Here is a 24967-nt window from a genome sequence, read left to right on the forward strand (position 1 = left end):
GATCATTGAAGAGCAATGTGGTATGTAGTTGATGAACATGAACACAGATGCAAATGTCATCAGGAGACCCATGCCATCAGTGTCTCTGGTAAATAGGCAAAGGATGAGATAGCTTAGACACTCCTTTCTGTACTCCATAACTCAATGAAAGTACAAATATACTGGTCCTTCTTGTAAACTCCACCCGCCCCCAACCAAAAAAAAAGAAAAAGCAAATAACTTATTCATGGTTTATTTTTTCACAGCTGATACAGAGATACAACTGGGTATTGAATGGTTACGCAGAAGCATTATCAGTTAACTTTATTATTCATTTACTCACAGGTTGATTGCTGGGATTCACATTCTGTGCAATTCCTCTGCACAGGCATTTGGTCACCTTGCCCCGTATTTCCTTCATTTTTATACCATAGATGATGGGGTTGAACATTGAGGGCAGGAGAAGGTAAAGATTGGCAAGGAGAATATGTGTATGAGGTGGGATATTGTGACCAATGCGGTGGGTGATAGAGGAAAAGAGTGCAGGCACATAAGTGACAAGGATGACAAAGAGGTGTGCTGAGCAGGTGTTGAGGGCTTTGAAGGTGGCATCTTGAGAGCTGAGGCGTACCACAGCCTGAAGGATAAGGGCATAAGAGAAGCCAATGAGCAGCAGATCAAGTCCCACCACAAGCAGGATCACGAAGAGCCCATAGACACGACTGGACCTGGTGTGGTTACAGGCCATCTTTACCACAGCCATGTGATCACAGTAGGTATGAGGAATGGCCGTGTGGCAGAAGGTTAATCTTTGAAGTAGAAGAGGCATGGGCAAGATAAGGATCACACCCTTGGCAAGAGCCAGCAGTCCCAGGCGTCCAACTAAAGAATGGCTCAGAATTATATTATAGCGTAAGGGCTCACGTATGGCCACAAAACGGTCGAAAGCCATTGAAACAAGGATGGCTGATCGTACCACAGATGATCCATGGATGAAAAACATCTGAGTGAAACAGGCATTGGCAGCTATGTCCCCATCATTGAACCAGAAGAGGCAGAGGAGCTTGGGCACCACAGCCAGAGTGGATATGAGGTCAGCCACCATCAGTAGGGCCAGAAGCAGGTACATTTGTGAATGAAGTGTGGGCTCTGTGGCCACCAGGAAAAGGATAGAACCATTGCCAATGAGGATGGTCAAAAACATGGAGAAGAAAGGAACAGATAACCACAAGTGCTGTGACTCTAAGCCAGGTATGCCCATCAGCGTGAAGGTCATGAAGTTGGAATGATTGAGGATTAGCATGGTAGAAAATAGTTGGTGGTTGTTAAAGAAAGTGTAGACATCCATCAATGAGACATGGCTGGTGCGTTGTTTTTTACTGGATTTGGGTTCTAAAGACTTGCTGAGACGGAGCCTAGAGAAAGATGGCAGAATGCATCTTTGGGATCATGAAATTCACAGTCTCCTTTCAAATCTGTCTCTAAGCACCTATATTGCTTTCACAATAATTTCATTATGGGGCTTTGGCTTCTTTTCTTTGTAAAGGATATTGTAGTGAACACTTATTCTTACCTTTTCTAGTTCAGCAATTCCACATTTTAAGAAGTCTGACTAAATAGGATAAAATTTTACCTTTGATAGAAAGATGGAAAAAATTGATAGAAGGGCTATAATTTTCTCCTTGGGAAGCCTCTAAAATATGTAAAAAATAGAGGAAATATACTTTCCCCTACCTTGTTCCAGGAGTGCTGAGCTGTTGGAAGAACTGAGTTCCCTTGATTTCATGTTTTGCTCCTCTTTTAGAAGTCCACGTTTAGGTGGTGATTCCTTCTCTCCACTTGGGGCTTTCAGGATTTGGGGGGACAAAATATGAAAGATACAATGTCCAAATAAAGGCACTATCAGGTGACTATTCCCCGTCATCTCCTGAGTTGTTAAAAATGCATATTTGCAACTGCTGGACAGTCCTTTGAGGTTTTGAATTTAACTCATGTGTGTCTCTCTCTTTCTCGCTCTCTCTCTCTTTTTCTTTTATCCACAGAAGTTTATTGGGGAATCTCTCTTTCTTTATTACAACTGACCTTCATGTATAAATTGTATTACCTTTAATCATGAGGTGTTTACTTTAAATGTGTACACTGGGCTACTTAAAAGTACTCATTTATTCTTTAGATTTTATTATGAATTCTGCAGAATTTCTCTCTCCTTCCAGGGTCTATGGACACTTTAAGTACTAATTAAATCAAGAACTCTTTCCACTAATTTCCACCTCTATGGTACCAACCATCTTTCACTTCCTTTACATTCTCCAAACTATCTGCTTTTTATGTTGTAGACATTCAATTTAAGCTTATGGCCTCTAGTCATGGTTTCATATGTTAGAAAGCTTAGCATTATGATATAAAATCATATTTAGAAATCCTCTGAGCTGTTGGAATTGTGAAGCTGATTAACAGTTCTTAGAGGAAGCAGGTGTACATTTATCTGCATAATGAGATAAATCTGTATTAAATCTGGACTTCTAATAGGAAGGTAATCTTTATAGCAGAGTATATGGTGTGGGGAGAAAGAACCAATAACAGAGATAAAAACCTTCAACTGAATAAATAAAATAACACTGTCCTTAGCATTTTGAAAACTGTATTAACATGAGCTATGGAAAATAGTGAGGTAAGATATACTTAGAAATTTGCACTCATGCCTGAGTGGACATAAGAACAATTAGTTCTGATACAAACAAGTAATAACCACATGAGTTTTGTGGAACAGAATCTGTAAATTGTGTATAATACAGGAAGAAAACTTAAGATGAAATACAGATATTTGTCTAGTGGTAGAGCTAGGAGCTCTATAGTTATATTAGAAGCTCAGTGTAGATAACATGCATGATATTTTCATAGCTTTGTAAATCACTAAACTCATTAACACTGTCACAGGATATGATTTCCCCTCATAAAAGACGGAGACAATATTTGAGCTACTTGAGTTTGAGTTACTGCCCTGGAACTTAATGATTTCACAATAACAGTTTCATATTATTTATAATTCTATTATAATAACTTTTGCTATTCAACGGCTCCACACAGCCAAATCCTTGGAACCTAAATCTGAGTGATTTAATAATCAGATCTGTCTTATAAGGTATGCTAAATGGAGAACTTCAATCAGAAAGAAAAGCATGTTATTGAGCAATAAGAAATCACTCACTGGGAATAGTAAATACACAGAAAAACACAGAGTATTTTAACTGTAGTGTGTAAAATACTCTTAAGTAGAAAGGATACATATTGAACATTCAAAAATAATAACTGCAACAACTTTTTAAAACAGACAGTAAAATAAGACAAAAAAAGAAATAAAAAGTTAAAAAGTGATAGGATGAAGTTGAGGTGTATAATTTTGATTAGTTTTCTTTTTGCTCATTATTATGTCTGTGGAAACAATGTTAAGTTATCATCTTAAAATAATAAAGCATAAGATAATATTTGCAAGCTTCATGGTAATCTCAAATCAGAAAGCATACAACAGATACACAAAAATTAAAAAGCCAGAAATTAAATGATACCACTAGAAAAAAAATCACATTCACTAAAAGGAAGAAAAGAAAAAGAAGGCCAGAAAACAAATAAAATGTCAGGAGTAAGTTCTTACTTGTCAATAATACCAATGAATGTAAGTGAACTAAATTCTCCAATCAAAAGATATTGATGGGCTGAATAGATTTTTAAAAAAAGAACAAGACCCAGTGACCAGTTACCTACAAAAAACACACTTCACCTATAAAGACACACACAGACTGACAATAAAGGGATAGAAAAAGATATTACATGCCAAGATAGAGCAGGAGTAGCTGTACTTATGTCAAGCAAAATAGATTTCAAGACAAAAATGATAGGAAGAAACAAAGAAGTCACTATTTAATCATAAAAGGGTCAATTCAACAAGAATTAATTTTAAATATATATTCACCCAACACTGAAGCACCCAGGTCTATAAAGGAAATATCATTAGACCTAAAGAAAGAGATAGACTCCAATACAATAACAGCGGAGACTTCAACACCTCACATTCAGCATTGGACAGATCTTCCAGACAGAAAATCAACAAGGAAACATTGACCTTAATCTGCACTATAGACCAAATTGATCTAATAGATATTTACAGTATATCTTATTAAACAGCTGCAGAGTACATTTTCTTTTCCTCAGTGTGTGAATTATTCTCAAGGATAGACCATGTGTTAGGCCACAAAGCAGCCCTTAAAACATTTAAGAAATGATATAATATCAAGCATCTTCTCTGACCACATGGAATAAAACTAGAAATCAATAGCAAGAGGAATTTTGGAAACTATACAAATACATGTAAATTAACCAGTATGCTCCTAAATGACCTGTGTGTCAATAAAAAATTAAGAGGAAAATTAAAAAACTCCTTGAAATAAATCATAATGGAAACCCAACATACCAACAACTATGGGATACAGCGAAAGCAGTACTAAGAGGGAAGTTTGTAGTTACAAATGCCTACATCAAAAAAGAGGTAAAACTTCAAAAAAACAACCTAATGATTCATCTTGAAAAACTAGAAAAACAAGAGCAAACCAAACCCTAAATTAGAAGAAATTATAAAGATCAGAGCGGAAATAAGTGAAATTGAAATTAGAGAAATAATACAAATGATCACTGAAACAAAAAGTGGTTTAAAAAAAATTAAACAAAGTTGACAAAGTTTTGGCCTGATTAAAAAAAGAGAGAGAAGGCTCAAATAAAGTTAGAGACAAAAAGGAGACACTACAACTGACACTGCAGAAATTCAAAGGATCATTAGTGTCTACTATAAGAAGCTATATGTCAACAAATTGGAAAACCTAGAAGAAATGGACAAATTCCTAGATATATACAACCTACAAAGACTGAGCCATGCAGAAATGCAAAACCTGCATAGAACAAAAACAAGGAACAAGTGAAGCCATAATAAAAAGGTTTTAAGGAAAGAAAAGCCTAGGACCTAACAGCTTCACTGTTGAATTCCAGAAAACACTTAAAGAGAACCAATACCAATTCTGCTCAAGCTACTCCCCAAAATATAATTTGGAATACTTCCAAACTCGTTCTTCAAGGCCAATATTACCCTGAAACCGAAACCAAAGCCAAACAAATACACATCATTACTGGCCAATATCACAGATGAATATGGTTGAAAAAACCTTCAACAAGACACTAGCAAACTGAATTTAACAGCACATTAAAAAGATCATTCATTATGACCAAGTGGGATTTATCTCATGGATGCAAGTATACTTCAACAAATGCAAATCAATCCATGTGATACATCATAGCAACAGAAAGAAGGACAGAAACAATGTAATAATTTCAATCTATGCTGAAAAGCATTCAAAAAGATTGAACATCCTTTAATAACAAAAACCCTTAAAAGATGAAACAGGAGCACAATTTAACATAATAAAAGCCATATAGACAGACTTATAGCTAGTATCAAACAGAATGGGGAAAAACTGAAATGTTTCCTCAATATCTTGAACACTACAAGGATGCCCACTTTTACCATTGTTCTTTAACACATTGTTAGAAGTCCTAGCCAGAGCAATCAGACAAGAGAAAGAAAGAAATAGCATCCAAATTGGAAAGGAAGAAGTCAAATTGTCTTTGTTTGCAGATGATATGATTGGAAAAACCTAGACTCCACCAAAAAAAAACCTATTAGAAATGATAAATTCAGTAAAGTTGCAGGGCACAAAATAAACATATACAAATCAGTAGTATTTTTAAATGCCAACAGTGAATAATCTGAAACAGAAATCAAGAATGTAATCCCATTTACAATAGCTACAAATACATTAAAATACCTAGGAATTAACTTAACCAAAGAAGTGAAAGATCTTTACAATCAAAACTATGAAACACTGATGCAAGAAATGGAAGTGGACACAAAAATATCAAAAGATATTTCATGTTAATCAATTGGAAGAATCAATAGTGTTAAAATGTCCATACTACCCAAAGCAATCTACAGAGTTAATGCAATCCCTATCAAAATACTGACATTTTTCACAAGAATAGAAAAACCATTCTAAAATTTATGCAGGACTACAAAAAGACCTGGAATAGCCAAAGCTTTTATATGCAAAAAGAACAATATTGAAGGAATCATATTATCTGACTTCAAATTATACTACAGAGCTATAGTAACCAAAATGGCATGATAATGGTATAGAAACAGACCTAAAGACCAGTGGAACAGAGTAGGGATCCCAGAAATAAATCTATACATCTTTAGCAAACCCATTTTCTACAAAGGTGCCAAGAACATACACGGGTCAAAGGATGGTCTTTTCAATAAATGGTGTTGGGAAAACTGGATATCCATATGCAGAAGAATAAAACCAGACCCTTGTCTCTAACCATAATAAAAAAAAAACAAAAAAATGAATTAAAGACTTAAATCTAAGACTTCAAATTATGACATTACAAAGGAAAACATTAAGGAAACCCTCCAGGAGTCTCTTTGGGCAGAGATTTCTTGGGCAATAACCCCGCAGGCACAGGTAACCAAAGCAAAAATGGACAAATAGGGTTGCATAAAGTTAAAAATCTTCTGCAAAGGAAAGGAAACAATCAACAAAGTGAAGAGACAACCCACAGAATGGGAAAAAATATTTCCAAATCACCCATCTGAAAAAGGATTAATAACCAAAATATATAAAGAGCTCAAACAACTCTATAGGAAAAAATCTAATAATACAATTAAAATGGGGAAAATATCTGAATAAACATTTCTCAGAAAAGACATATAAATATCAAGTAAGAGAAATGAAAATCAAACCACAATGAGACATCATTTCACCCTTTTATTCAGAAGACAGACAATAAGAAATGAGGGTAAGGATGAGGAGAAAAGAGAACCCTCACGCACTGTGGTTGGAAATTTAAATTAGTACAACTTCTATGGAGAACAATTTGGAGGTTTCTCACAATGCTCCAATAGAGCTACCATACAATCCAGCAATCCCATTCTTCATAGATACCCAAAAGAAAGAAAGTCAATATATTAAAGAGATATCTATCTGCATTTCCATGTTTATTGTAGCACTATTCACAACAGCTAAGATTTGGAAGCAACTCAAATGTCTATCAGCAGATGAACAGATAAAGAAAATGTGGTGCATATACAGTGGAGTATTATTGAGCCATAAAAAGGAATGAGATCCAGTCATTCACAACAATATACATGGAGCTGGAGGTCATCATGTTAAGTGAAATAAGCCAGACAGAGAAATACTAACATTGCATGTTCCCACTTACCTATGGAAGCTAAAAATTAAAACAGTTGAACTTATGGAGATAGAAAGAAGAAGTATGGTTACTTGAGGGTGGGAAGCGTAGTTGGGAAGGAAGGGTATGGTTAATGGGTACAAAAATAGAAAGAATATATAAGACCTAGAACTTGCTTGCACAATATGGTGACTATAGTAAAAAAAAATTTAATTGTATGTTTTAAAATAACTAAAACTGTGTAATTTGATTGTTTTGAAACTCCAAGGATAAATACTTGGGGTGATGGATAACCTATTTGACATGATGTGATTATTACACATTGTATACCTGCATCAAAATATCTCATGTAACCCATAAATACATGTACTTACTATGTACTCACAAAAATAAAAAATATAAAAATAAAATAATTATAAAATTCAATATCTATAAAATTAATGCATTTGTTAAAGTTGCCACAAACGTTTATACAGAATTTCAGTGCCAGATTCTTCCACATACTTACAACTCCTTTTCATTCACAGAGCAACTGGACTAGGTTTAGTCTAAGCCTTCAGACAAGATATTAATTGATGAGATATTGACTAATTTCTTTATTGATTCTGAAGCTAAAAAGACATAAAGACAATGTGAATAATAATATAAATAGAGAGATTGGATGTACCATTACTGAGACGGAAGAATTATAGATCATGGTCTCTTATTCAGTCTTCACTCTTGCCTCACTTCTTTGTAAAATAAATATTTACACAGATGAACTGATTTCCCAATTACGATGTCCATCACCATCCCTGCACACACTAATCTTTTTCCAAACTTCTACCTCTCCCTCCAACTAAACCTACCTCTTTATTTTGATGGCTGCAAGGTCTTTGTCCTCTTGTCCTTCATGACACTTTCCCCCATTTCAATGCACAGCTTATTGTAGCATCTATAAAATATTGCACAATTCTGATAGAATCCATCATTCATTTATAATTTTTCAAACTTAATTGGGCTCTCAAATGTCGATAATTGATTTTCCTGTACCATTTATTTCAAAAGCCATTATTTTCCAGAAGACTAACAGTTACCATCTCACATTTAATTTATCACTTTTGATAAATGGTAACAGCATTTTTCATTTGTCACAGAAAAATAAGTATGAATATAGCACTTCGATTATTGAAAAGAAAATAGTCGTTGAATTGTTGCAAGAAGTGTAGAATATATTATCTCCTTGTAAGACCACCCTTATCCCATAGCCTTGACACCTGCCTCTAGAGCATTTGGGGGAGGCATGCCCTTAATAAAATGGATAGTTCTCTTGAACCAAAGGCAGTCCATGACAGGAGTCATTGGAGACCTGCAGTTCTTAATGCTTTTGGCAAACCAGCTCTCATCCCCAACCTATGCTTCCTTCTCTATCAACACATAACATCCCCTATACCCTTTGTCAACACAATCTATCTCTAGAACAGTCCCACAAAAGAATATAATTTGGTTCTGAACAAAATAATTCAAGTTACCTCAGAACATCTTATCACAGATGCTTTCAGAAAGAATCTAACTATACCTCACGTCCTTATTTACTATTGACATTTTAAGAAAACAACCTTCCTGGTCAAGGTCAAGCACCATTACTTTTATCATTAAATATTCATGAAATCTCCTAATTATTTTTAATTCCATAGCTACTTACCAATTCCAAAATATGTTCTGCTCTTTAGAAATTATAGAGTATGGTCAAAAACTTATCTCTCCATGAAAATTCTTTACCTTCTTCCTCTAACAGAAAGCAGGCTATGCTCTGAGCATATTGCGTTCTGAACAGCCTTGTCAAATGAAAGTTACTTTCATAAATCTCACTGCTCACAGGCTGCAGATTTTACGCCTGCAGGTACGTTTTAGATTTTCTTGCCTTCCATTGTACCTTCCAGATCTCTTTCTCTTCCCACTTTAAAATCCTAGGCCCCTATGAAACACAGACTGTCATATCACACTACCTATTCCCCATTCCCTTTTCAGTTACTTCTTATGCTCTTAGTCACCGTTTCTCATCAAGTTGTGTTTTTGGTACCTTTCTTTCATATCAAGGAAGGTATTTTGATGCCTTTTCCTCTATTACTACTTCTGCCATAACAGTTGCCTATAATTGATTTATATCAGCAATGAAAAAGAAGCTTGGCCTTTTGTTTCCTGACTTCCTTACTTTTAATAGTCTTTTTCTTCACCCCACATCAGCCACTCAGAATATCATAAATAATACACTAGAAAATGTTATCACCTTTAAAATATTGTTTTTAAGGATCTTAAATTTAGCTTTTACATTTAGCTTATGTTTTTCTACTTCATTTTTGTCAGTAACCTTCTACTTCAGCAATTCCTTGACGTCATAAGGCTTTCTAATCCATCAGTGCTTACTCCTTTTCCTATTACCATCTTACCTCCTCACCAGTTAGTTAGAAACTACATTCCACCACTATAATCACTGGCATACGTTTACACTCCACTCCTATATCTCCTCTCCCCTAGTTGTACTAATACAGTAAACATGCAATCCCAGCTCTGTCTGCTTTGCATCTATGTCTGAACAGCTGAATGTGACTTTAACAAACGCATTCGTGATCACTGATTCTAGTTTAACCATAATCCTCAGGGGAATTGTCAGCACACCCTGGCAATCATAATACCTTTCTACTAACATTTCTGTGAGACATTTTACTGTCTTTCTTCTTAACCTCACAATACTTATACCTCTCATCTAAAATAAAATGCTATTTCTGTATATTTTGTAATAAAGTAGAAGAAACCAAGATACTTCGTCAACACCAAAAATACCGCCCACTGCATTGATACTGTGGCTTCCTGTTACAATGGATGACCTGCCACCACACTCTTATTTAAAGCTTACTCATCTGCTTCTAAATTTTCCTCATACAAACACTTATTCTTGCTATTATACTCTTCTCTTCTGCCTTATCAGCATTCCACTTCTAGTGTGGCTTCCCACTACTCTCATTTTCGCCAAAGTCATTATAGCCAGGACGTCCTTAATTTTTTCCTTGGACAACTGATAGAACTCTTTACAGATTGTTCTGCTTCTCTCTTGCCCACGTACTGCTTATTGTTCATAAAGCAGCCGTGTTATCTTTAAAATCTTAAAAAATATAAGTAGCATGATATCATAACAGCTTATCATCATATCATCATAATGGCTTCCAGTTATATAAAGAACAAAATAAAAAGTCTGTACCACGATGTGAAGGCACTGTGACATACTCTGGTCATAAATACTCATGATCCTCATGATGTACGAGGAATGTCCTGGACTCAGCTCACCTCTTCAACTTCATCTTCTATACTCTCCCACTTGCTCACTTTATTCTTGGTCATTTTTCTCCTCTTTATGCATAAGTTTGTCCCTGCCTCAAGGTACCTGTCCTTGCTATTCCATCTTCCCACAAATCTTCCCACGATTTATTCTATTTTTATGTGGGTCTATGAAGATACTATTTCATCTTAAACTTCTATTTTAGTCACATTAAACAACATTTCAGCTTTTAAAACAATCTTTTTAAAAAACAAATGCCTTTATACTTGATGAAATCAGAAAGTAATTAAAAGTCCTCACAGCATCTTTGAAAGACTTGAAGAGTTTAAAACTTACTGATATGTAGGTGCCAAGGACTGAATCTGAATGTGTAGAACTGGACCCTAGATATAAACTCTTTTCAGAGCTTGTGGGGGCCTTTCGCCACGTAACCATGTTTTGAATGACCAGCCCAAGAGCTGAGTCAGAAACTGTAGATTCAAGGGTGCTCAAAACTCAGTTCTTTTCTTCTTTGTTCTTTCTGGCCCTTTGCTTCTCATCTTCCTTCATTATCCTTTGTTCAGTAGGTTAACTTAATATGAACAGACAGTCACAACTCAACTCAATAAATCTTATAACTGAGATGTAAAATAATTTATGGAGTTTGAAGGGACTCATCCTTGAAGAGGAGACAAAGAAAATTTTAAGAAAGTATAATTTATCATAGCCTGAAAAAACGACATGAGTTAGTCAGATAGAGAGGTGGGGAGAAAGAATTCTGAATAGAAAACAGTAAGTGGGGAAAAGACAATATCAGAAAATGTAGGTATATTTAAGGAATGGTGAGGAATTCAGTGTGACCCTGCTGTCAAATACATGGAGTCCTGGAAACAAGGTCAGAGGTGAACTTGTGATTGACAGCTTCTTTTGCCTAGAATTGTTTTCACATCACATTCCTCTTTTCTTGAGAAACTCATATTCAGCTCAATCTTATCCCCACCTTTCTCCTCTTGCCAATATCATGGCTTTACTCATATCTGTGCTCCACTGCCTAACACTTAAGCATTAAATTTCTTTTCTTTAAATGATACTTCTCATTAACTAGTATTTATTAAATACACACTGTGAGCCAGAATTTGTAAACCAGCTCCACCTTGTCATGCTTGATAATGTGTTTGCATTATTTTAAAGTCCTAGATTCTTGAATCTTACACTCATTCACTCCTTAAGTCTTCGGCAAACTTGCTCAACTTTCAGAAGGGACGTAGTACTTTCAGGTGTCTGGGATAGAAGGTAGCAGTAGGAAATAAATGCCAGGTGGATATAATTAGTTAAAGCTCCAGATAAAAGGAGCTTAGAGAAAACAATCTGATTTTAAAAAGGAGAGGCAGGATTAATTTATTTAATTATTTAGATCAGAACTTACCTAGAACACTATATTCTTTCGACCATATTCTTTTCTTCTGATTTACCAGAGCATTGCCATTTGGAAGTCACAACTTAAATCTGCCCGTCTCATGTTACATGGAACACTATCTTTGCTGAGGTAGGAAGAAAAAGTCCCTAAGAAGGAGCTCCTTGTCTACCCTGGCTCTCTTCCCTGAGATCCAGGATGCAAGCTTTCCTGTTACAGTGGGCCAAGCCTATCTCATACTACATAAGGGAGATTTTTGAAGTCTGTGATTTTATTTTCCATGTAATCTGGGCACAGCCATGACTCTCCAGAGATCAAGGATAGAGGAACAATGAAAGAAGTGGTTCATTAGAGTATCCCATTGGACCTCTTACTCAAAGGGCAACATGACCCCGAAGGCAGTTCTCAGGGAAAAAAAAGTAATTTTGTTCTTTTCAGTTTTCATGTAATGATATAATAATGATGCTATGGGACTTCTTTCCATTTGCTCTAAAGTTTGTTAAAGCAAAAAATCTTTGTCAACTTTATGGTATTACAATGATGAAATATCTTACAACACAATGTATACAAATAAACAAAATTTCTTTACTTGAAGTTATATATACTCTCACTTTTACTACATATTTTTATGTTTCTTTTCAAAATATTCCTGTCATTTTACACACCCATACACTATATGAAATTCCCCACTTCCCACATTCTTGATAGCAATTCATATGGCTTATTTTTGGTAATCTGATACATGTGAAATGGCATCTCACTGTTGTGTGCACTTGTATTTTTCTATTAGCCTTATTAGCTAATTAAATGAACTTTCTTTTCATGTATTTTTGCCTAATTTTCTCATGTACTGTTACTCTTCTTGGACATTGATTTGAGGTTATTTTTATTTCATGTTTGTATTATAAATACCCTGTCACATACATATTTCACTAATTTTCTTCTAACCTATTTACCTCAAATGCTATCATTTCATTTTATACTAACATAAATTATAAAAAGAACTATATCAATTGCTTCATTTGTGATTTCTACATTCTTAATTTTTCTTGTGTTCAATACTCTATTCCTGCAAAATAAGGATTTTTATGTAACATAAATATAAAATTAAGAATTTATTTTCAATTCATCTGGAATTTATGTTTTTATGGCTCATTAAATGGTCGTATTTCATTAATATTTAAGTATATTAATGTCTAACTTCAAATACTGATTAGTACATTCTCTCCTTTCTAATTAGTAATGTCATATATGTTAAAAAATTAAGAATCTGTTTCTGGGCTTTTCATTCTTTTTATCCCAGTGTTATTCTAGTAAAAGTTGGACACAAACTTCTACATTTTAAAGTGATTTGTAAGGTATAATAGGGCAAGTCTCCCCATCTTGTGCTTACAGACTTGGTTATTTTTAGAATTTTATTTTTTCGTATTAATTTTATTATGTGTTGAGTTCTAAAGATTTCCTCTTACTGTTTTAATTAGAGTTCTATCGAATGTATAGATTCATTTGAAAAGATTAGATATCTTCATGGTATTGAGTCTTTTTTCCGGGTTTATGATGTGGTATTCTCTTTAATTCTGCATTTTATATTAATGAAATATTCCATACGTTTTCATAATTTTTGCTTATCTCTTTATTTTGATCTTGTATCTGTCAATCTTGTTGAAATCTATATCGACTAACAAATTATCTGTAGATTCTCTTATACTTTCTAAGCAAATTGTAATACCATTCATGCTTCCTATTTTTTTAATGATCTTTTCTTCTTATTGCATGGCTGTGGTCTTTAGTACAATACTCAATATGGAAGGAGCAGAAGGATTGGGTACTCATTTTTATTCTTACTTTAGGAGCATTTGAAAATGCTTCTGACTCTTTACAACTTATTATATACATTTCTAATTTTTTAGTTCACCAATATCTCGTCTACTTGTGCCTCATATTTTCTTAAAAAGTAATATAGTTAGTGTAAGATTGCATACCTATTTTCATTTGGGTTTTGTAGTAACATCACATTATACTTCATTTCTGCAGTGTCTGATTTGGGTCTTTCCAGTGCTTATTGCAAACACCCCAAATTCCTTGCAGAATATAATAACGACATAGTAAAATAAATTGAGAACACACATTGGTTTCTTTATTAGTCAAACACAAAACCATTAGGGGAGATATATACATGAACATACACATTCAAAGGATCAGCTTACATAATTGTATAGACTGTATATGCAAGTCCAAAGTTCACAGAGTGGGCAGTCAGAAAGTAAAGATTGCAAGCATGCTGGAATCTACCCAGGCATGGGATGAAGCTGGTTTCTAGAGGCATGAGTCTTTTAATCTTTTTCCAAGGAATGTGTAAGCCCCCTTTTAAGGCCTTCTAACTAAGTCAGGCTCACCCCAGATAATTTGCCTAATTAAAGCGAGCTGATTAGGGTATTCTAGTGCATCTCTGCAATAACTTTGCAGCAACACCTGTATTTGTGTTTAAATCACTGAGAGTGGTGTGTGTGCAATACAATGGCTGTTATTTCTCTTCCAACTTAAGTCTCATAAGAGATTATTCCTAGTAGCCCACTTAGCTGAAAAGATAGTAGAAAGTGAATTCCAGAAAATACAGTTATGCAAATTGTCACCCTACAGGGCTATTATATTCTCCAGAGAATGCATTGATCACAAATTTTCCCAGAAGTTGTCGAGAGGTAGACTTGTTTTGTGTGATGAACAAAGAAATTCCCAAATATTTTTTCTTCCTTTTTATTTTCATTTCTTTTTAAATTAATTAGATTGGGTTGGGTTGAAAGCTTCTAGGAGGTATCTTTAGCTCTAGAAAGATAAAAATTTTCAGGGCAAGATTCTATGAAAGGAAAGTTGCTGCAAGCCTGTTCTAGATCTGAAGAGGACTTATTAATCCACTTTGTTTAGTAGAATTCTTTCAGACCATATAGCAATTTGGAGAGAAAAACCCAATCAAAAAACCTTTTAAAAAATTTGTTTTTTTATTATAGTGGTTCTGTTGTGGAAACTCGAACTGAGAACAGAGAGACTGAGAGACACAAGAGAATCTCTTTATTAAAGCTCCAGCTGACGGTGGCCTCACTGCCCGTAATGGTGGCCAGGCCACCATTTTTCTCTATGTGAACAAAGAGAACATATTGCTTTTATGCAGCTTGAGGCAGGAATACAAGGCAGGAAACAAGTTTCGGACAAAGACAGTTAATCAAGTTTTGCAATCTTGGGCTTAGTGGTTACTGGACTTTATAAGCTAGCAGCTGAGGTAGGAGGTTATAACATGGAGGAAGACACCCAGGGAGACCAGAAAAACAGGAATTGCAGAAGTATGTGCAGGCTTCAGACCTAAAGATATGCTCTGGTGCTTTTATCTAAGTAGAGAGGGGGTTGTACTAGGTCTGCCTTACTTCTGCTTTTTTCTAAATACAGGTCTTGTTACTAACCTGGAACGTAGGCTGTGAGGTAAGTTTGCAGCTGCAGTTAGTTGCACTAAGCTGGGAGGGGTTACTCAGTTTTGTTTACTATGATTTTTCTTAGTGACCTAATCCTAATGATAACTGTTACTTATTCTATTTTAATTATGGTTCTGATTTTATTTTCCTCCTCATTTCTTTAAAGTATGATCTCTTGACCAACAGCATTCCCTTTAATTGGAAACTTGTTAGTAAAGGAAATTTTGAGGTCTTGCTCCAAACTCACAGAATTAGAAACTCTGGTGATGTGAACTAGCAATCTGTAGTTAACAGGAGCAGTAAATAATTTTAAAGTACAAGAACATTGTCAAACTACTGGCTTCAAATCTCTCAGGAGCTAAGATCAAAGTATGATCACCAGAATTCAGATCCAGTCTAGGTGTGGGCACTGTTCATGGGAAGGACAGATCCCTTTAGATATGGTGTGACTGGAGGAGAAAATAATCAGGGGAGCTTTTGGAAAGATGATAAGGAGATCAAATTAAGTAAAAATAATTAGGAGTCCAACTCTGAAAAAAAAAAAGACTACAGTTCTACATTGACAATTCTCCAAACTCTCCCTGCATAATGTGGGATCCAAATAACGGCAGGAGCTACTTTTCTGAGAGGTTTAAGACACCCATTTGTAACTTGAAAAAGGTCTGGGATGCATGGTGGAGTAAATTACAGTAGTGGTAAGACTGTACCAAATAAATTATTTGAAGATTAGAGTACTAGTACCAAGAGTAAGTTAGTCCATAGAAAAATTGGGTTGTAGGTTTAATGCAAAGGAACTCTCTAACAATACAGTTTACTGAAATTAGTACAATGGACAGGTTTTCAGCAAAGGCCACCAGGAGATGTAGGTCTGGTAATGCTTCATGCATGTCTTCTCTGGTGTGCTCAGTTCATAAGATAATTACTTTACTTGGTAAAAAATTGCCTTTAAGAAGTCACATCTCCTAGATATCACATATGGGTACAATATCCCATTGAGTTTCATTACCATCTTGCTGCATCATTCACAGGTAATATGAAAATATCAGCAGAGCATTTCACAAAGCTAGTCAGCAAATCTGGGAACATGTGCAGTAAATTCTCTATAATATTAGAGTCTTAAGAAAAAGTAAACATAGCAGAATGGCCTGGAGATAATCCTAGAAAAGAGTGGAAGAAAAAGAAATCATGTCCTGGAATCCTTTGGTTGGTGGAGTTGCCTTCAAGTAACCACAGTATTTCTATCCTCAATGACTCTAAAATGTTAGGAGCCCTTATGGAAATAATGCCAGTACTGGTATGCGGGGAGTTAAAACCAAACCAAAACAACAGGAAAAGAGTTCCTAGGGAACAGACTACAAATACATCTTCCCTGAATCTTTAACAAAAGCCTCTAAGCTTCATCTTCACATTCTGATCTGGACTGAATTCAGAGGAGTGGAGTGTGAATGCCCAGTTTCCTAGGGAACATAGAGGCTCCCTAGGTGGCTTTAGCCTTAAACTCAGTGCAAGTCACCACACTCCCAGGGGGCTGTGAAATATATTTCAGATAGTTGAGGGTGAGCAGAGACTTTTGATGTTCTTGCACTCTTCTGAGGATGCCTCTACACTGTGGTGCCTTCTCTTTTCTGCTTTCCTGGAATCACGTGAGTTTGGCTAGGAAAAGCCTCTGAAAAAGGCATTTCTTAGCCCTCAAGAGAAGTTTTTCTGTACAAACTGGTTATGGAAAGTTGGCTTGAAAGTATGGAGAATAAGATTTAAAGACCAGGAAGGGAAATTTTCCTGAGTAGCCCCTCTGTAGAGTCTGATTTGGAATTTTAGTTAGCAGGCATCCTGAAACAGGAATTAGAGTTCGGCATTAGGCTGAGTAGTTGGAAAGGGGAACACAGTGGGGAACTGCCTGGAAAGGAAGAAGCAAGTGATATGTTAACCAGATGGAAGATGTGCAAGGCACTGTGAAGAAAGCTTATGGCATTTACTATAATATTCCTGAAATTACTAACAAGAAATCATTTCTCATGGAGCAGGGAAGGGGGAATTTGTGTGCCTAGTGAGATGGACAGACACTATAAAGATGAACACCATGAAACTAGGCAGAGGGAATCAGCAGAACCTTAGATTCCCTTCAGCTTTCCCCCTCTAGTATTCTGACATCAGGCAGAAGCAGCCCAAGTGTAGGTATGCTCTTGTGCAGGCAGGTTTACAGTCTTTAGTTTCCGGTACAGTTTCAGGGCATGGAAAACCTTTTTCAACCCCAGGCCTTCCCCCAGTTGTGATGTTAGAGTTTTTATCTTACTGAAGACATTGGCTTTAATGTCACAATAAGCATCAGGTTTGTGATTAGGTCAGAGGACAAGTTCAAACTGAGGTATGAGTGAGAATGGTCACAAAAGTTTATCAACATCACGGAATATTTTATATAAGGGGAGATGTGAGGCCACAGATCTGGAAGTTGGATGGAATAATGTTGGAGTGAGGGAACGGATAAGAGCACATGGCTGTGTGAAGGATTGGTATGTGCAAAGGTTGGGGGTTCCTAGAGGAGCCAAGAGGAACTGCCAGTAATGTTCACTTTCATCAATTAAATGAGGAGTGAATCTTAATCAAGTAATATGTGGTCATCTGTGCTCAGTTCAATTTCTTCAAGGAAAAAAAGTAATAAAGCATAAAGTCAGAGACGTAAAATGCAAAAGGAACCTCAAAAATGATCAGATTAAGCCTCCTGGCTATGAGTAAGTGAATTTGTAAGAAGACAAAAAACTGTAGGAGAACTGGCATAACCTAAAGAGTTCGGGTGATACAGTGAGTGGGGCCCCTCTACTTCTGTATTCTGAGTTCACGTCCATTATCTGTGTTGAGCCATCAGTTGAGCAGAGACCACATTCACTGGTAAATCAAATTTATGTCATATAAACCATAGCTGAGTGCATTCAATTTGGCTGAAAGCAATCAGAAAAATTGTTTTCCAAATGACTGTTGTATAGCCCTAGAAGGCATATAGAAAAAAATTATGAAGAACATGTGTTTACAGTTTATCAACAAGGTTTCCCTATAATGGAGCAAATAAGATTGAATGTAAACTAGCTACTCATATAAATACATATGTTAAGACAAGGTTCTAGCTGGTTAAGAAAACTGTAGTGAGGATTTGGCATTGGATATGAGATTTTTTTCTATTAAAATGAAAATGATGATAATAAATGACACTTGTTAAGCACCTTCTGTTGACCACACATTGTAGTAGGTACCTTTATTTAAATTCTCACCAGCTTGTAAAGTGTTATTTCCTTTTTGCTTATTAGAAAACTGTAAGGTTCTAGAGGAAAATCGAGTCATTCAAAGCATCACTGACAATATGAGGTAAACGCAAAGATTGGTTCTCAGTTTTGTGGGTTCCAATGCCTACATTTATTTTAACCACTACACTTTGCTGCTTTAAAATCCCCAAGATTTTATACCTCTGAAATAGCCTGCCTCTTCAAAGAATACATGAAGGCAATCATGTGATCTGGCATACATTCTTACCTGAATATTAGATGGAGGTCTGGAAAGTGCAAACGGTATCCGTAATGGTCACACGTTGATCACATCCTGAGTTTCCCCTTAATGTATTTCTCTCTGGGAAAGATAAGCCTCTAGCTGAAATTGATTGGAACCTTATATCTTTGCTGCCTCTGCCTTCCTAGGAATAAGTTCACAGAGCAGTGTGTGCAAGACCCATCATGCACACCCCCGTTTTGAGGAGTTTATCCCTCTCTTTCCTGGAACTTGTATCATTCATTGACTCTGAGCTGTGATCAGATTAACACTGTCACCAAGTTCCTCTTCTTCAGTTAGTTCCTAAGTCTCTGAAAAGAAAAAATAATAGTTGATCTTGTTCACCAACATACTTGGGCTTTCTGCTGTGGTTTAGTCTTTTAAATCCACTTACATTCCAAAATAGGAACATCTGTGTGGTTTAAAAATGGAGAGCCTTCTTCAAATTACTGTTCTCAGTGACTAACTATGCAGAGTAGCTGGTCTGTTAAGAAAGAGGAGAGTTTAACTCTCCTCCCAGCTAACATGTGCACACCCAGAGAGAGAAAGATATGGCAGAGTTGATTCTCCTTTGATAACTATATTCTAACTCCCCACATTTCCTGGCTTCTTTGTATTGATCATCACAGTATCTCCAGCTTTAAAAATAAGGCTAGTTACATATGAGACAAATGTTAAATATTTGTAGTTGGACACATGGATTTGAACTTCCAGGCAGTGAAGTTCTCATATCCGTCTTGAAAACTTTTAGCTAAAATGATTTCTCAACTTTTATCCCAATGATTGCTCCTCTGTTTATTCCCATCACCATGAACCCACATACTCTGCATAATTCCTTGTACCTTAAGTACCACTTGCTGTGGATTGCTTCTCCTTAGGGCTGGGGTACTGGAAAGGTCAGGTAACTCAGAGAACAGCATACTTTTTTTTCCATGTAAAGACATTAGTCATCACTGCCAGGTAAAGTCAAAGTACTCTTGTAAAATCACTTAGAAGGATTTGACTATGCCCTTTCTTAGAAATCAGCAGGTGCTGCGATGGAATGTGAATAAAGGATTGACCAAGAAGTGGGCTGAAAAAGCTTGGAATTTTCAGTTTCAGAAATAGAATGAAGTCCAAAAGAGTTATCTTCCACATTTAGGGGAAAGGATTGCTGAAGTATCTTATGAAATTTCAGATGAAGATTGAGCAGATGTATGTGAAAATATCTATATAGCTTAGTAAAAAGACTGGAAACAACTAGAGTAACATTAAGTTCAAAAATAATTACTAAGCACAGGGTCCCAAATTAGAACCTATTCCAACTTAAAGGACAAGAAAAAAAATGTCCAAGATTACCCAGTGAACTGTGTTTGTTGTTTGTGTCACTAAACAGATAGTCACACCTAATCTCTTCTTATACTCCATAAAAGTGTGTGTGTGTGTGTGTGTGTGTGTGTGTGTGTGTATTTATTCAGGTATATTCCTACAGCTGTGGTTAGAAGAAAATTCTAGTTTGTCTAAAGACTTATTTGAGCCCTTTTTCACATTCATTGTATTTAATAAGCATTATATATCAGGTATATTCAAAGGTCTTTGGAAATCTTTAGAAATATTTACCCATGTAATTCTCTTATCTGTGGGGAATAGATATGATTAGTATTACTATTTTAAATGAAGCTTTCTAAACGTAATATAGCTAGTAGGTGTTACTGTAGTCTCATTCCTATCTCTTTTCTATCTTGTTCCTCCAGGTAATGTGATACTATGTGGAGGTTTCTGACCATAGAGAATGTCCCACACTTTTGGGCACAACATGGAATCTCCTAATCTCACTGACATTGACCCTTCTGTCTTCTTCCTCCTGGGCATCCCAGGCCTGGAACAATTTCACCTGTGGCTCTCACTCCCTGTGTGCTGCTTAGGCACAGCCACAATTGTGGGCAACATAACTATCCTAGTTGTTGTTGCCACTGAACCAGTCTTGCACAAGCCTGTGTACCTTTTTCTGTGCATGCTCTCAACCATAGACTTGGCTGCTTCTGTCTCCACCATTCCTAAGCTACTGGCCATCCTCTGGTGTGGAGCTGGACATATATCTGCCTCTGCCTGCCTGGCACAGATGTTCTTCATTCATGCCTTCTGCATGATGGAGTCCACTGTGCTGCTGGCCATGGCCTTTGATCGTTATGTGGCCATTTGCCACCCACTCCGCTATGCCACAATCCTCACTGACACCATCATTGCCCGCATAGGGGTGGTAGCTGTGGTGAGAGGGTCCCTGCTCATGCTCCCATGTCCTTTTCTCATTGGGCGTTTAAACTTCTGCCAAAGCCATGTGATCCCACATACATACTGTGAGCACATGGCTGTGGTGAAGCTGGCCTGTGGAGACACCAGACCTAACTGTGTGTATGGGCTGACAGCTGCACTGTTGGTCATTGGGGTGGACTTGTTCTGCATTGGTCTTTCCTATTCTCTCATTGCACGAGCTGTTTGTCGCCTCTCATCCCATGATGCTCGGTCCAAGGCCCTAGGGACCTGTGGTTCCCATGTCTGTGTCATCCTCATCTCTTATACACCAGCCCTCTTCTCCTTTTTTACACACCGCTTTGGCCATCACGTTCCACTCCATATTCACATTCTTTTGGCAAATGTTTATCTGCTTTTCCCACCTGCTCTTAACCCTGTGGTATATGGAGTTAAGACCAAAGAAATCCGTGAAAGAGTTGTCAGGGTGTTTCAAAGTGGACAGGGAACCAGCATCAAGGCATCTGAGTGACCCTGGAGTATAGATGGGACTTAATCCAAAATAAAAGAAACTTTTCAAGATAAAGAATCCTCAGTATGTGAGACCAGAAAGAGCTTTTAAGAAGTAGACAAATGGGACCTAATCAAACTCCACAGCTTCTGCACGGCAAAAGAAACAGTAACTAGAGTGAATCGTCAACCAACAGAATGGGAAGAAATTTTTGCAGTTTACCCATTTGACAAAGGGCTGATATCCAGAATTTACAAAGAACTCAAACAGATTTACAAGAAAAAAACAAACAAGCCCATTCAAAAATGGGCAAAGGATATGAACAGACACTTTACAAAAGAAGACATACATGAGGCCAACAAACATGAAAAAATGCTCATTATCACTGGTCATCAGAGAAATGCAAATCAAAACTACACTAAGATACCATCTCATGCTAGTTAGAATGGCCATCGTTAAAAAATCTGGAGACAAAAAATCCTGGAGAGAATGTGGAGAAATACGAACACTTTTACACTGCTGGTGGGAGTGTAAATTAGTTCAACTATTGTAGAAGACAGTGTGGCAATTCCTCATAGACCTAGAAATAGAAATTCCATTTGACCCAGCAATCCCATTACTGGGTATATATCCAAAGGACTACAAATCGTTCTACTATAAGGACACATGAACACGAATGTTCATTGCAGCACTGTTTACAAGCAAAGACCTGGAACCAACCCAAATGCCCATTGATGATAGACTGGACTGGAAAAATGTGTCACGTATACATCATGGAATATTATGCAGCAATCAAAAACAATGAGTTCATGTCCTTTGTAGGGACATGGATGAACGTGGAGAACATCATTCTCAGCAAGCTGACACAAGAACAGAAAATGAAATACCGCATATTCTCACTCATAGGTGGGTGATGAACAGCGAGAACGCATAGCCACAGGGAGGGGAGCACTACACACTGGGGTCTGTTGGGGGGAATAAGGGAGGGACAGTGGAGGGGGGAGCTGGGGAGGGATAGCATGGGGAGAAATGCCAGATGTAGGTGAAGGGGAGGAAGACAGCAAATCACACTGCCATGTGTGTACCTATGCAACTATCATGCATCTTCTGCACATGTACCCCAAAACCTAAAATGCAATTAAAAAAACCTCCTTTTTACTATATTATGCCATCCTAGAAAATAAAGTATCATTATTAATAAAAATGAGGGGGATAATGTCTTCTGCAGAACCTTCTAGACCATTTCCAAGAATGATAAATCACAGAGAAGGGCATTCTTTCTTTCCTTTCAGGGAAGTGTAAACAAGGGAAGATTCTTGGAACCTGGGTAATGTGCAGATACTGAAAATAACCCACTATGTTCTGGCGGGTTTCTACACTGTTGCAGTTTAGAAGAGTCCCTGCATAGCCATAGGATCTCTTCTCACTTCCTGACACTTTCCTAATATTCTAGGCATGGATTTCTAATTTTGTGCCTTGTGATACAGCAGCTATCTTACCAGCTGCAAGGATCAGAAGACAAGACAATATAGTCACAGTTAAAGAAGTTAGAGCTGCCAAAGATTTATTGTGCCTTAGCATAAACCCTGTATTTCTCCACTAGAGCTTCAAACCAAGAGGAGAAAAAAGATCCACCAATATCCACAATATTACTTAGTGGCAGAACAAGTGGTTGAAAACTGGAATCCTTTGGTATAAAACAATAGGGCTTCTATGAATGAGGGCACAAGAGAGGTTAGGAATAACTCTTCATTTCTAGACATTTTCTATCTATCTCACAGATATACTTCTGTCTTCAGCCTCTTGGGAACCAACCTAAGTCTGAATGACCTTGGATATCATCCCTCACAAGCAGTTTCCAAATATTCTTATACATACATACAATGGGAGGAACTTTCAGAAGTCATTGACTTATCCTTTGAACCTATAAGAAATGGTCACTTACCCAAGCCACTCAGAATGGGAATTCTTAACTATTAAATTATTCATTGTGTATGAATTCTTCTATTATTCATGATGTATGAATTATTCATTATGTATGAACCAGTTACTGTACATACCGAGCTTTCTGTCCATTCTCCAGCCCTGTCCACCCCGCCAAGTAGCTTCAGACGATTTATCAAATACATTCTCTTGACAAATTAGCACTTTCAATTTTGAGTTTGCTAATGGTACACATTTTTTGCTTGTCAGCTACTCAGTATACTATCCTACCCTGTTAGGTTGAGGGATTATAAAGCTACCTTGTGGACATTCGCAGACACTCCCATCCTTGGCAAGCATCAGTCCTGAGGTTGAAAGCCAATGTCCAGCTCTTCAAAGCTCTCAGTCTCTGTCAGGAATATAAGTGCTTTATTGGGATACTTCAAATGTGTTTGGGTAAACAGTGTGAAAATAATGAAATTCAATAAAGTAGGCTGAATACTGTCTATTTTTCAAAGAAAAAATAATCATCACTTTTTATAGGGAGAGTGCCAGTATATGGGCTGTCACTGCTTCTAATTTTTTTATTCTAATAATCAAATCAAGATATTCTTAATAGATTTTTAAGAATTACATACAATGCCAGATATAGTATGCACCTAAAGTAAAATAAATAAATTATAAAAATTAAGAATTATATACAATTCTAAACACTACAGTTTATCAACTAAATTACTTTTATGTTCTCCAAATTGACAATCTTTCTAGCACAAAAACCTACAACCCCAACTCTGTAAGAATCTTATACTGTGTCATGGGTTTCTATACTTTGTAGAACGTTTCTAAGGTATATTGTAAGCAATATACTAGTAAGCATTGCTTGTTCATAACTTCTCTCTTGAACTTAAATCTAAATGCTAGATGTGTATGTGTTTACCTTTTATGGTTTTCGATAATAAGTTTTTATCATGATCAACCCCTTATATACCTCCTGCCACTCATGTCTGTAATATTACATTAGTTTAAATTCCATAAAAAATGAAATGACTAGGAATAAACTATCTTGAATTCTAATCCTCATATAATCTTTTAATGTGTATAGCCATTATTTCCTCCTTTCTTGCTATATTTATTACTAATTTCATTTTCTTCTCAAGAAAGCTTCTTATGATATGCCCTTGAACACCTAGACCCTTAGTCACTTCTTGCATTTCTTCAGTTTATAATCTGTTTGAGTTTACTGGCACCTTTGCCCAAAGAAAAATTTTACTTAACCTTAGTGATTTTTTTAATGAAAGTTTATAAAACATATTTTTGGAACTAAT

General features: G+C 36.4%; 2 protein-coding genes across 3 annotated transcripts; one reads left to right on the forward strand and one right to left on the reverse strand.

The window, feature by feature from the left end:
- Positions 1 to 216: 216 nt before the first annotated feature.
- Positions 217 to 12208, reverse strand: LOC100411534 (olfactory receptor 52P1-like). 2 transcript variants are annotated; one of them, XM_035264325.3, is made up of 4 exons: positions 11997 to 12208; positions 8124 to 8209; positions 1714 to 1824; positions 217 to 1394 (listed from the first exon to the last, which is right to left on the reverse strand). In XM_035264325.3, exon 4 carries the CDS (start codon positions 1325 to 1327, stop codon positions 311 to 313), a length of 1017 nt encoding a protein of 338 aa, XP_035120216.1. In that variant the 5' UTR covers positions 1328 to 1394; positions 1714 to 1824; positions 8124 to 8209; positions 11997 to 12208; the 3' UTR covers positions 217 to 310. The 2 variants fall into 2 exon arrangements, with proteins under 2 accessions (XP_035120216.1, XP_078195293.1); XM_078339167.1 differs by lacking the exons at positions 8124 to 8209; positions 11997 to 12208 and having other exon boundaries at positions 1714 to 2485.
- Positions 12209 to 20750: 8542 nt separating this feature from the next.
- COR52P3 (olfactory receptor 52P1) lies at positions 20751 to 22675 on the forward strand. The gene has a single exon (XM_002763685.7). It carries the CDS (start codon positions 20751 to 20753, stop codon positions 21738 to 21740), a length of 990 nt encoding a protein of 329 aa, XP_002763731.1. The 3' UTR covers positions 21741 to 22675.
- Positions 22676 to 24967: the final 2292 nt, after the last annotated feature.

This window comes from Callithrix jacchus, chromosome 10 (assembly GCF_049354715.1).
Source record: "Callithrix jacchus isolate 240 chromosome 10, calJac240_pri, whole genome shotgun sequence".
Classification (NCBI taxonomy): Eukaryota; Metazoa; Chordata; class Mammalia; order Primates; family Cebidae; genus Callithrix; species Callithrix jacchus.

Coding starts and splice junctions, on each gene's coding strand:
- LOC100411534 (XM_035264325.3), bottom strand. CDS start 1,327: ATGGATGTCTACACTTTCTTTAACAACCACCAACTATTTTCTACCATG.
- COR52P3 (XM_002763685.7), top strand. CDS start 20,751: ATGTCCCACACTTTTGGGCACAACATGGAATCTCCTAATCTCACTGAC.